Source organism: Ctenopharyngodon idella, chromosome 11 (assembly GCF_019924925.1).
Source record: "Ctenopharyngodon idella isolate HZGC_01 chromosome 11, HZGC01, whole genome shotgun sequence".
Lineage (NCBI taxonomy): Eukaryota > Metazoa > Chordata > Actinopteri > Cypriniformes > Xenocyprididae > Ctenopharyngodon > Ctenopharyngodon idella.
Genome location: NC_067230.1, coordinates 14,460,601 through 14,474,397, shown reverse-complemented (window position 1 = coordinate 14,474,397; position 13,797 = coordinate 14,460,601). Strand labels below are relative to the sequence as shown.

General features: G+C 36.3%; 1 protein-coding gene across 1 annotated transcript in view; it reads right to left on the bottom strand.

Moving 5' to 3' along the window:
- The window catches only part of ptprga (protein tyrosine phosphatase receptor type Ga), a 276,522-nt gene that overhangs the window by 104,441 nt on the left and 158,284 nt on the right, over nucleotides 1-13,797 (bottom strand). Inside the window, 1 exon segment of the mRNA XM_051912024.1 lies at nucleotides 1,029-1,211. Within this exon segment, the coding sequence (XP_051767984.1) occupies nucleotides 1,029-1,211 (183 nt within the window).

The window sequence follows — 13,797 nt, the reverse complement described above, 5'->3', positions numbered from 1 at the left end:
CATTCCCTTCCTCCCCCAATCATTTTCTGTCACTCTCAAGTCTCTAATAAAAAATATTTAAAAATATCTATACAAATATTTAAAAAATTGCCACTTTTTATGCTAAAAACAAAACAAAAATAATGACTTTATTTAACAATATCTTCTCTTCTGTGTCATTCTCTTACGCTGTTTACGTCCAGCACTTCCAGGTTCTACGTCAGAACGGTGGCTCAGTATTGGCCGACGCTGTTCACGTCAGCAGCATGATGCATGCATGTGATGCTGATGCAGGAGCTGACCAATAATGAGTAATAAATAAAGGGGTTGTTCATTGCGATTTCACTTTTTTAACTTTAGTTAGTGTGTAATGTTGCTGCTTGAGCATAAACAGTATCTTTAGAGTTACAGCGCTGAAAGTTCAATGCAAACTGAGATATTTTCTTTTAAAGAATTCTCTGTTTAAGGACTACAACAAAGGGCTGGTAGGGACTACAATGAGCTTCTTCCCGGGTTGGTGACATCACTAACCCTAGACTTTACATAAACTCTGCCCCAGAGGACACGCAACAAAGGGGGTGAGGCCGTGTTACTGCGATACAGTACGTAACAAATGCAATAGCATGTCATAAAAGCAAGATGACAAAATGACAAGTTATAACTGTTTCATTTCATTTGCATTTAAATGGACACAAAAACGGAGCGTTTTTGCTCACCCTCAAAAAGTGACAAATTTAACATGCTATAAAAAATTATCTGTAGGGTATTTTGAGCTAAAACTTCACATACACACTCTGAGGACATCAGAAACTTATTTTACATCTTGTAAAAGTGGCGTTATACTACCCCTTTAAACCCTGATTAAAATGGCGTCTATGGGGAGTAAAAAAAAAACTTTCAGATTTCATCAAAAATATCTTAATTTGTGTTCCGAAGATGAACGAAGGTCTTACGGGTGTGGAACGACATGAGGGTGAGTAATTAATGACAGAATTTTCATTTTTGGGTGAACTAACCCTTTAAGACTGTCTGTATCTGTGCGTATTTACCAGTTTTGCCTGTATTCTTCATTGACGTCTTGTTGGACGACTCTGCATCAAACCCGTCCAGCGTGAGTTCCTGGTACTCCATCGAGACCTTAGTGTCTTGGTCGGCTATATTGATTGGCGATTGGTTTCTCTCCTGACACTCAGGAAAAGCTGCCGCCCACCCTGTATCTGGTCCGTACGTCCCTGCAGAAGAGAGAGACAGCAAATCAATGGATCATCACACTGCAAACAGAAACCGAACCGCTCCCAGACTCACTTTATTCTTTATAAATGCCAGTCAAAACACACTAGAGCTGTCCTGAGACGACCATCTGTCTGTCTAAAAAATAAATAAATAAATAAATAAAAAACGGAAAAGCTTGATGAATTGACAGAGTAGTCACACTTTAATCCAAGACCTTTGAACTACACAGGCTAAAGCAGACGTGACTTTTTTTCAAATTCTGCGGAGAAGTTTACAAGCACTCATGGACAAATATGGTTTTTGGAAGTAACCAGGAGCATTTTTTACCAATAAATTTCCTTGTTGACAGAGTGTGACCAAAAAATAGCTAGCTACCAAGCTAACACTTGCTAATGGAATATGTTTTTCTTTGATTTCCTGTTGTGCACATGACACAAGTTAATATCTTATTAGCTAGCTCAGGGTTTTTCCTGGGTCAAAAATGTTCTTCGGTGCTGGCTGACAGACATGGTCATCAACACAAACAGTAAAAAGTACCCTACCCACGTGATCTGCAGGCCCAATAAACTGATTTTATAGGTAGGCCTAATTTACTACACATTGTCATATAAATAACCTGAAAATACTGTGGATTATTAAGGCTAAATCTTACTAACCACTCTTGCTAAATGGGGTAAGCACACTTATGTTCTCATTTCAGAGGTGTTCTGAGTAAATTATTTGTTATACACCAATTCAGACGGTTCAAATGAGTCATTAGGTCGCGAATCGGACATTAGCGGACGTGGAGGCATTGCGTGCGAATTTGCGGCTGTTATTAGGATATCTCAAAAGATTTGTCACACCATCACTGGATAGGATTTTTTTTCATCTATTGAAAGTGTGGTTTATGTCAGCTACATGTGCGCCTGTCAGAGAAGCTGAGGTGATGTTCTTTTGAGCACTATTCAGCACTATGCAATATATTTTATTCTCATGTGCAGGGCACCATGTATAAGAAACTGGACTAGTTAAATCATCTAGCCCAGCATCATTGCTAACTTTGGTATACATATGCCACAGTTACTGTTGCACAACAGTTAAAAAAACAAAAAAAACAATGCTGCTTCCAAAGACACCAGACTTAAACACTTTTGTAGTCACACTACTAACTTATCTACATTTTTCAGTATTATGACAGTAGCTCAGCTGCTTTCAAAACAACGTAGCTTCCAGTAACAAGTTATTTTGTCCAACAATCAGAATTATAGCATATTACAGTTTGAAATCAGCTTCCCCAACACTGTGCGAAACCATCAGTGATCAATGTCACACGGTAGAGACCCTTGTCATCTTAAACATAATAAAATAAAAGTATGTGCAGGCAATTTTACTTCAGCACACAAAATGAGACAAGCAAACAAGACAAGGATATTTTAAGAGTCCATTAAACCCTCTAGTACGGTTAGAAGCACCGCTTTGGCTTTGCTAACAGTTAAAGCCTGCCAAATCATAAATGCACCTTTCAGAGCAATAACCACATCCTAATGAGACACTATAGTGCCAGAGTGTGAGTGTGTGAGTGTTGCTTCTCTATCAGACTTGGTGAGAGGTGAGCAGTGGTCCACAAACAGCTAAACAGAAGGTCCACTCCTAATTGAAAGCAATCCTCAGCTACCGGCCTTTAAGATGAATTTGTCGACAATTACCCCAGCCCTGCAAGCATCCGGACAGATCCGAAATGCGTATTTCATCAAATTAGGATTCATCCTCCTCAGCCTCTGCCCTCACTGCAGCCTTGGGGCATATTGATTGGACAGGTCTGGGTTTCATATGGAGCAGCATAGTGCTATAGATCCGGGCAGCGCTGCTGGGTAATGAAAGAGAGCGAGGACTTGCGTGTGAAGAGATTACTCACTCCTTAATGCAGCCCTAACAGGGTTAGAAAAACTGCACACGCAAACTTAATCCCAACCACACCTCGGGATACGCATTTCAGATGAGAAAAAAAAAGGTCCGAGTACATAACCCTGCCTCTGAGCAGAAAAACAGAGATCGGCACTATTTCTTTTTTATTTGTTTTGCTAGGTTTATGGTTTTGTTTGTTCCGTTAGATCCATTTTTCATTTGTTTACACATTAAGCTTGGTCCAGTAAACATTAGCATATTTATGATATTGTATTACCCTGTCTGTTTAAGGCCCAAAACGTACCCTACGCAGATATGCAAAAACATGAACGCAAACAATTCTAGTACGCCAACCTGACTTCACATGTTTTAAAACATTTTAAACAAGCCACCTTTTAAATGTTCGGTAACACTTTATTTTAGGGTCTTTTAACTAGTTGCTTATTAGCATGCATATTACTAGAATATTGGCTATTTATTAGTACATTATTAGCACATATTAATGCCTTATTCTGCATGACCTAATTCTACATTCTTAATCCTACCCAATACCTAAACTTAACAACTAGCTTACTAACTATAAATAAGCAGTAAATTAAGAGTTTATTGAGGGAAAAGTTGTAGTTAATAGTTTATATGTGTTCCCTATACTAAAGGGTTACCAAATGTTCATATTTAAAAAAAAAAAAAAAGATTCGTTCATTGTTCAAAAGTTCATTTTTTTCTTGAGAAAAACTTACATTTGCAAGCTTGTGAAATTAATCAAATCATGAAATTTGTGTCAATGCCCTTCCTCACAGCCTCATTTGCATTTGTGTCATATTGAATATAGCATCTACTCTAAGGTCCATAGCGAACATTAGCATAAATTGTCTTCTTCTACAGTAAGCTGTCGCTTTCACGTCAACTACTGCCGAGGCAGGGCATCATTTGCTGACCAAGCAAGTTAAACTGTTAATACATTATTACGTTTATAGTTTGATACTTGAACAACAACAAATCTGATTTAATGGCACAGATATTTGAAGGTATCTCTATCGCCCCCTTGAGTACTGGAGTAGCTACTACATTAGCACAAGACTACATATTTTGTACAATAGAATCACATTTTTCAATGCCGTAACCAAGCATTTGCTTTGGTTAATTTGGTTCCTTGTGTTGATAGGAGTTTGTCCGACTGTCTATCAATTCAATCAATTCAGCTCTCCCTCCCTTCCTCTCCTTTAGTAAAAACACACAGTGGCTGGTACAGCGCATGGAAAGCTATTCTTGCGAGGACAGAGGGGAAGGTTCAACCTATTCCAACATTAAATAGTTGTGAAAGATCTCAGCCTCTCACTGTTTTGATTTACCCTTCATTCCTCCCTCCAGACAGAAAGGGAGGGAGCACAGACCAGGTGTCAAATCAACATTTCATTCACCTCTGACCCCTCTCTCGGCTCGATCAATACTGCCTCTGTTCACCGTTTCCTTCTTCTTTTTTTTACTTTGTTGAGAGAGAGAAAGAGAGTGAAAGAGGCTGATGGATCTCCTAAAATGAGATTACGTTTTGAGGCAAAAGACTTTAGCTTTGCTCAGAGAACACACAACCACTCTTACCATTGATTCTCTCAATCTTTAAAGAGATAGTTCGCCTGAAATGAAAAATCTGTCATCGTTTACTCAGCCTTATGTCTTTCAAAACTTTTTTGTCTTTCTTTTTTTTTTTTTCTGTGGAACACAAAAAATACATATTTCTCCTAGTAAAAGCAGATGGGAGCAGCTTGGACATTATGCTAAATATCTTCTAAATATTTTGATATTATATTATAAATAGAATTTTATTCTTTTGATGAAGCCTTTTTTCTTCAATATTACATCAAGACATTTTTGACTTTACAGTATATCACCAAAAATTATTTTATATTAAAAGGTGCATTCAAGTCTATATATGTATAAATAGCATTTTACTGTATTGTTGATTGAATCAATAGATTAAAAAATGACCCTCGTGTCATTGAGCCATAAACAAATCCAGTATATTCTTTGAACAAAACACAAAGCATGGAAACAAAAAAGATTTATAAAACAAAGAAAATGTGGACTAGTGAGTTTCTTTCCCACCCATTCGAAACAAGACGTGCCACTCAAAAATACGTCTGACAAGTACAACCATGCCCTCATCAAAATGTGTGAAAGGGAGACATTGAAAGCAAAAGTCCTTTTCCGCTAATGCTGCTGTTCTCATGCATATTTCACCAGGAACTGTCTCCAAATCTCAAAAGAGCCGACGTGATTTAACAGAGAATCTTGAGTGTAAATATACCTGAACGTTGCATTCGGCCCCCCAGAGACAATGTGCTTTTCACTCAATTAGCAACAATTCTCCACACAGCTGTGTAATATACTGACCTCAAACCGTTTGGACTGATGCAGAAAGTGAGCGCAACACTGTAATTTACAATGTGAACAAAAGTGTGTTTGTGCAAGAACATCTGAAGAGCATTTATTTATTTTTTTTGCCATATATCAGCATTGTGACTCAATAAACAGACATGCCATTTCGAAGGTTGTGGCAGTTTGAATGGGCAAGAGAGAGATAAAGAAAGAGACAAACAACGAAAAACCAAAAAAGATTTTGAAAATTCTCCTGTGGCTTCTCTTAGGGTTTCTGACGTGTCTATGATATGTCACACTAAGCCTGTCTCTCGGCTGCAGGTGCATTAGTGATGGGTCATAAACACAGAGACACATGTGTCTGTGGTGTTTCTGGATTTACCCGTCTTGAATCTATCAGACTGTGTGACTGCCAGTGAACGCTGAGAGAGAAAGCTTTCTTATTCCCTCTCGAATACCGTACTCACACATATACACCCTTATGGAGAGATTCACTGCATGCTTCAAATGCACCAGTAACAGTGACACTACAAATGGACATCTAAATTAATACAGCAAATTAAATGCAGGAAACTATTTTAGGGTGCTTTTGTAACAACAACAACAACAACAACAACAACACCAAAAAAATGGTAACACTTTATTTTAGGGTCTTTTAACTAGTTGCTTATTAGCATGCATATTACTAGAATATTGGCTATTTATTAGTACTTATTAAGCACATATTAATGCCTTATTCTGCATGACCTTATTCTACATTCTTAATCCTACCCAATACCTAAACTTAACAACTAACTTACTAACTATTAATAAACAGTAAATTAGGAGTTTATTGAGGGAAAAGTCGTAGCTAATAGTGAATATGTGTTCCCTATACTGAAGTGTTACCAAAAAAAGATTTTCAATGTAATACTTTAGAATAACTTTTGTTATTTCATTCACATTATTGCTGTTTTTAAATAAATTGACACTTTTATCAAGTAAGGATGCATCTAATTGATAAAAATGACAGTAAAGATGTTTATAATGTTAAAGAAATATTTCTATTTCCAAATAATGCTGTTATTCAAACTTTATGTTCATCAAAGAATCCTAAAAATGCAGTATAACCATCTTCAATAATAAAAAAAAAACTAATGATAATAATAATAATAATAATAACCATAATAAATGTTTCTTGAACACCAAATCAGCATATGATTTTGAAAGATAGATAGATAGATAGATAGATAGATAGATAGATAATATTAATTATTATAGTTTTTAAGAAATACTTTAATATTAATATATTAAATATATTTATTTTTATTTTAATATATAGAGATGCAGTACCTTCATAGAACCCAAGGGGAAGGCCATTTGAGTAACGAATCATGGTTTGCATTGGTCTGTTTATCGCCTTCCATAATGCACTGGACCCTATTAAAGAGGTGCTTCCTCTGACACAACCTCTACTTTCTTTAATTAGATCAATGATTGCGCTTAATTACTCAAATAGGCTCTGTGGCATCAGCGCCAAAGCGATCAAAGCTGAGAAAGAGAGAGACCTGCATTGAGAAACTGAATCGCAGGCCTGTCGTCGTCTCCACAGGGGCCGGTATTAGCATACCGTGCATTAGAAATCTGACAAATAAAAGCACTTTTGGGAAAACAAACTAGGAAAATAATTATGAATCAAGTGGCGTAAACACAGGCGAGTGGGGCTGACACTTTGGAAGTCTTTGATCCGCATGAGACGAATCCCAAAGCCAATTCTTGTGAAGAAACAAAAAAGTGGATGAGTTTAAGATTGCAGTAGCCACATGCTAACAGGCTAACAGCTAATGAGTGAAGTGTCTGTGCTGATACCTCTCTGAATGACTGGTTTGTGCATCTTTTATGCGATGAGAGCTGTTGCTAGAGAGATTGTACTCCAGAGAGCTCAATTTGACTGCATAAATACAGCCAATCTTTCTCCCTCTGAAACCAGTCACCCTGGTTATGATGGGCGCTGCGTGGTGTTAGCGCTTGGCTGTTTGAAGTGCAGAGGTGGACAGGGTAAAAGTAGCTTGTCTGGCGGAATGTTGCGCTGTGTTAATTAGATGTGGCGTGTGTTTATGTTTGTGTGTGAGTGTGTATGTGTCCAGGCAGGAAGAGAATGCTGGCTGTAAACCCAGTGGGACTCGAAGCCCATGAGCAAAAGCTGTCAAGAGCGACTGGAGATCCACACGCTGTCAGAGAACATTTCACGGCAGCCCACAATAGACTCAACAGGCACACACACATAAACAAAGAAAAATAGACACATTCTCATACATTTCCACACAGAGTTCTGCCTCAATCTCATGAAAAGACAGATTTCACACATCTCACAAACTTTATGTCGTCTTTGTGTCATCCACGCCCTGTTACAATTGTATTCTGAGTACACAGGGGTGCCCAGATTACATTCCACTCAATGTCTGCGGCCCAATTTGCATGCTATCCATCCCAAATTACAGTCGAGATTGGAATTAGCATGTCCCAGATCATAGTACGTAGGAAATAGCATGCCAAAAGTACCCAGATGGTATGCTATTATTGGATTTTATGAAGAATTTTTTGGATAATATTTCCCACAACCCCTTATGCAACGGAAGAGAAGGAGTGACGGCTCTCTGCTGACTCTGCTAAAAAAAAAAAAAAAAAAGTGTGAGGAATGCAAAGCAGAAACTGCCACGGCAGTTTTAATAAAGCAATAAAACTGCGTTACATTGATTTCACCACAGTTAAAGGGTGTTCTAATGCACAATGCAGATAAATGCTAATAAATAGTTACATTTATTAATTATTCATTAGTATAAACAACTCTTCTGCCAAATGGATCTAAAATGTAACTACAAGGTGGTAATTTTTAGATTTTTAGAAAAAAAAAAGAGCATGAAAGTCCATCACCTTAATCTAACCGTCAATGGGGCGTAAGCAGATTGTACAATAACGTACAAATGAGACTGTACAAATTCATACAATTTAGCCACCAATTCGCTAAAATGTAAAATAGTTACGAATTGCCATCAGAGTGTGTTGCTTCTGCTAACAAATACAATTCAAAAGACTATATTTAGGCATTATTGCATACAACCAACAACACACCTTAGCAAATTAAATGTGGAGTATGTATTTTTTCAACAACGCTGTTGGACATTGTTGATATTTGAAATCAACCCAAACAAACCCACCCCTCTCTTCATTGCTCCGCCTCCAAAACTCACCCTCCAATCCTAACCACCCTGCTCCGAGCACAGCACAGCAGCTCCAGACAATCAATGACACTCAAACCCAGTGTTACTCACATGTGAAGCGGAATCAAAGCAGCCTCCGCGTCTGTTTTCAGGCCTTCCCGCTTAGCTCTCACCAGCGCTGGAAAGCTTTTTTAATATTAACGCTGGTCCTAAAGTGCTTGCCCAGTCATTAACCTTCATTCCAGGGATATTCTTTTGAGCTGTTTTGTATTGTGTCTCATCATCTCTCTTTCTACATTTTTTTTCTATCGCTTGCTTGTTCTGTCTCCACGACCGTCATACGCCCCCTAATGCTGATTGGTTAGATGTTTGTTGTTGGTGTTGGCCCGACTAACTTCCAAACAGTATTGTTGAAAAAATACATACCCCACCTTTAATAGGTCATAGAATGTGCGCTAACAAGTGTGTGTACAGTATGCTAGCATTTTAACACATTTTCAATATGGCTCATTCAATCAGAATTCTCAGTCTGAACTTTTTTATAAACATGCATGAAGCTATGTGACGCAATAAAAAACTATAAGGTAATAAATGTAGCTAGATGCTAATGCTTATAGCCTACATGTCCTACATGCAAAGATGTGGTAATATCCCAATCCTGGTGTACTATCTTACAACACACTCAAAGCAAGCATCTGTATAACCAGCAAGTTACACAGTTTCAGTGAATATTTCAAGAATGTGAATTACAATGCAGCCTGTCTCTAATACACTGCAAAAAAAGCTTTTCTTACTTAGTATTTTAGTTTTGTTTATACGATTATAATTTAAGTGAGTTTTTGCTTAAACAAGTACAAATAATTTTACAAGTGTGACAACAACGTAAGACTTAATCAGACAACTTAAACAGTCCTTCAATACAAAAATAAATGCTACATTTGTGACTAAAAACCATATACCACAAAATATCTACCATATTTTGAATGAATTCTTTAATTGAGAGGGGGTTTGGGGGTTTTATAGTCACAGTAGGAGACATTTTTAGGCCTATATAAAGGAAGCAGTTACATGTGTCATTGATTTATAAAGCTACAGACTCTTAAAGCATTTCATAATCATACGTGAGGCACTGACCTTAAAATGCACTGTTTATTAAACAAACCTTGTAATGTTCTTTCTTCTTAAGAAACATTGTACTACATTATTAAAATTTCACAGTGTTTTATGACTTCCTTTGAGCAGATCATGTTTTAGGAAACCTAAATTCAGCACGAGGAATGTCCGGAACGAATGCAAGTGCAAACTTCATTATAGAAAGCAGCCAAAATGCTCATTAGAGGAAAATAATCTTTTTTATTAGAATAAAATCCCTTAAGTTGCTTGTTTTATCTTACCTCACCTAACCCTTCTTTCCATTGCATTTGGTTTTCACACTCTATTGTTGATATAGTGACATTGTCCTGAGATTTTTCCTTATTTTGCGATAAATAAAAGATAATGAAACCCCCTTGAGCAAAGAGGGAAAATTTAATTCCAACAATACTTCAAACGGATTTAACCGAGTTAGAGAGGAAAAGAAAACATCGGCTAAAATCAAAAACAAAGCAAGCTGGAGAGAAAAAACTCCAATAAATATCCAAGCAAGTCCCTTCGGCAAAAATTCATTTATTGAGCAACAAACACGACTGGGTTTCAATTCTAGAGATATTTTCTCGACCTATGCTACCATGACTGGTTGTGAGTAGCATATTATTTTGTTTAAAATAAACTTTTAAAAGCATTTTCAACTACTTTCAAGTCACTGATTTGTCTTAGTAGTATGTGAATGTTTAATATTGCAGTTTTTGACTCAAAAGTGTTAACATTTTTTGATTATCTCATTGAAAAATGTGTGTGTATATATATATATATATATATATATCAAGTCTGTCTGACATGTTTCTTTTAAATGAGCATTTTTTACCAGGCTGCAATGTTTAGATTCAGTCATTTTATTTTAATGGCAATGAAAAGGTTATTAGTCAGTTATTGAAATGCCTTATTTTCAAAAATGTCACTTTAGTCAAATCATTGGTATTTAACAATTTTTTTGCAAAAAACCTCTAAGTCCACCTCTTTGGACCACAAGACATAGTAAAATGTCTTTTTCTGTCAGTTTTACAACAGTAAAAGGAGCACTGTTGTGTGTACTTTCTATTCGCGAAATTCTGTCGAAATTGCCACTGTAACGATGGAAAAACATGATAAAAACTTGCAGCACGGCAATTGAAAGCCGGCTCATACGCACAGTGTCATTCATCTTGAAATCATATGATTCGATTCGAGTCTTCCGACTGGTTCTTCTATGGACTTAGAGGATTTTGCTGACAAAGGGAAGTGGCGTTTAGCGGTTATGGTGTATACATACATACATACATACATATATATATATATATATATATATATAATATATATATATATATATATATATATATACACACACACACACACACACACACACACGGACCACTAATGGACCAGAGTTCTTTGAAAACTGTCTGGGCTATTATGAGATTTCACGGCCCTTTCCTCTTCTGTTAAAAACGACAAGAGACGTGTCATTATCTCTATGATTAAGATCGTTCCAAAATACATTAAAGCTCCATAAATATACTTCAATTTTAGGAGAAAAAAAAGTACTTTCTAGCTCTAATGTCACGCACACTGTTAGAGACGTCTGTTTTGGCCAAATGTGACCAGTGGCTATGTCTGATCTTCGCTAATTTACCATTCAAAAATAGATAATGTTCCATTTCAGGAGGACAGAGATAAGTTTAGACTATAAAAGCAGAAAAGAATTGGGAGGAGACGGAGGGCAATAATCAGAAAATGAGCGCAACTCGCCGGTCCATTAACAACTCTTTAGCTTTCTGCATCTTTGCTCAAGGGAGATCTGGAATCCCTCATAACAGCGGGGCTACTTCATTGAAAGCTCTTTAAGAAAACATTAAGAGCAAGATCTAGAATGTCTGGGGCAATTAAAATCAAAAGAACATGGTTATTAATGTGAAGACGTTTTGCCATTCTTCCTTGTGGCTTCACTCATCCATGTGGGTTATTTCAATCCTTTCCCTTTCCCAAACATACTGTGATGAGAGAGAGAGAGAAAAAAAACTTTATGGAGAGGTGCTAGAATGTTCTAAATGTCTAAAACAAGCTCAGATTGAAAAGTCATGCTTCTATTCGTGCACTGACATTTTTAGAGTTGATTAATTACTCAGCTTATGAATGATTGATCATTTGTTGCTCACCTATCAAACATTAGCATTTAGCTTATAGTTTTCTAATTAAATATGCTTTGGCCGTTCTTAAACCAAAAGCCATTAGTTACAGTTTATGCTACAGAAACAGCTAAATAAAACAACCTAATCACTATCTTTCACCTAGAGAGGCATGTCTCAGCTCTCCTCTTCACTGATTTTTAGTGCTTTTAATTAAAAGATAAAGGGGCTTTTACATTTAACAGTCATTTGGTTAACCCCTTCAATGACTTGTTTAATATATAAATATATATACTGGTATTAATATATACTGGTTTTATATATTTACCGATAAATAGATTGTATTTCTTAATACCATAATGTATAAAAACATTGTATTATTATATAAATACAATATAAATAAATATCCTTTGACTTTCTCTCTAATTTGTGCAAAACATACACTTCTACTTGCCTTTACAACTGTCCTTACTTTACAGCTTTCCGGTTTGACGTCACTGCAAAGCATCTGCTGTGAGTTCAGATAAGTCACTCTTTCCATCTTGCCATTTAATTCTTTCTCTGTCATCCAGTTTCCTCCAAGTTCTCATTATCCCAAATGCCACAGTGACTGCTGCCACCTGCCCCACCTCCAGGCTCAAGGTCTCTCCTCAGTTTGGCTCTTAGAGGACATCATTACCAAATCCTTTATTTAGTACTAACCTTCAGAAACATTCCTTCTTGTTCCATCGTGAGAAACGAGTGAGGCTGACCTGCACAGGCAGACCCCGAGTCATGGTGTTAATTATAGCCGAGCTCCAAAACAAAGCAAAAACATTCCTCATAATGTCATTCACAAAACTTATCAGAGCTTCAGGGCATTACAGTATCTGAGCTTAAACCTCAGCTCACCTTGTAAAGTAGACGTGACTAGATAGTTCTTGAGGATACAAAAACAAAGATACAATATTAATTCTTTATGTAACCAACACCACAAACAGATGCTTTCTTGTTTTAAGCATAAAGCCTACAAAATATTTGCCAATGGGGTAAGAAAAGAAGAACTTAATTCAAGATGTATTTTCTGTAAACAAGTCTTAATATCTTACACAGTGTTACTAAGTAAATTTAGCTTGTTTTAATGATGTTTAGGGACTTTTACTGGAAAACACTGTGAAAATACTGGTTAAGATTTTTTATGTATAAGAAAAATTGGTAACACTTTATTTTACAGTGCCGTAGTTACATGTTACTATATGTACTTACTATAGTAATAACAGTAAATTGTGCATAATTACAAGTAAGTAACCCTAAACCAAACCCTAACCCTAACTGTAACTCTATAGTAAGTACATGTAGTTAATTAATAGTACTCAGTACTTATTTGAGTAATTACAATGTAACTACGACACTGTAAAATAAAGTGTAACTGAAAAATTTAACACCAATTCTCCAAATCCCCACAAATCCCTTCAAGATGTCGAGAATCAATTTCAGTGTTAACAAGCAGTGAGAATCACTAATGATTCTCGCCATTTAAGGTGAAGCCTTGGAAATACACAAGATTCAAACCAGACTCCAAAATTGATGAAAGATTTAAATGTAGAAACATACAACTATGTTTTCACTCTTAGATGTTCAATTCTTGGTATTAGAACTGGCAGAAATAAAGTTCATAAAAGTTTCACAAAGTAGTCACAATTATAAAAAATAAAGTCGCAACAGTGAGACATAAATTTGCAATTACGATAAATAAAGACAGAATTACAAAAATCTTTGCTGGAAATATAGATGATAAAAAACTTGAAACATGCACTGCCTCTTCATACGACTTTTGGGAGATAATTATAATAAACATACAACTAAGCAATTCGGGAGCCACA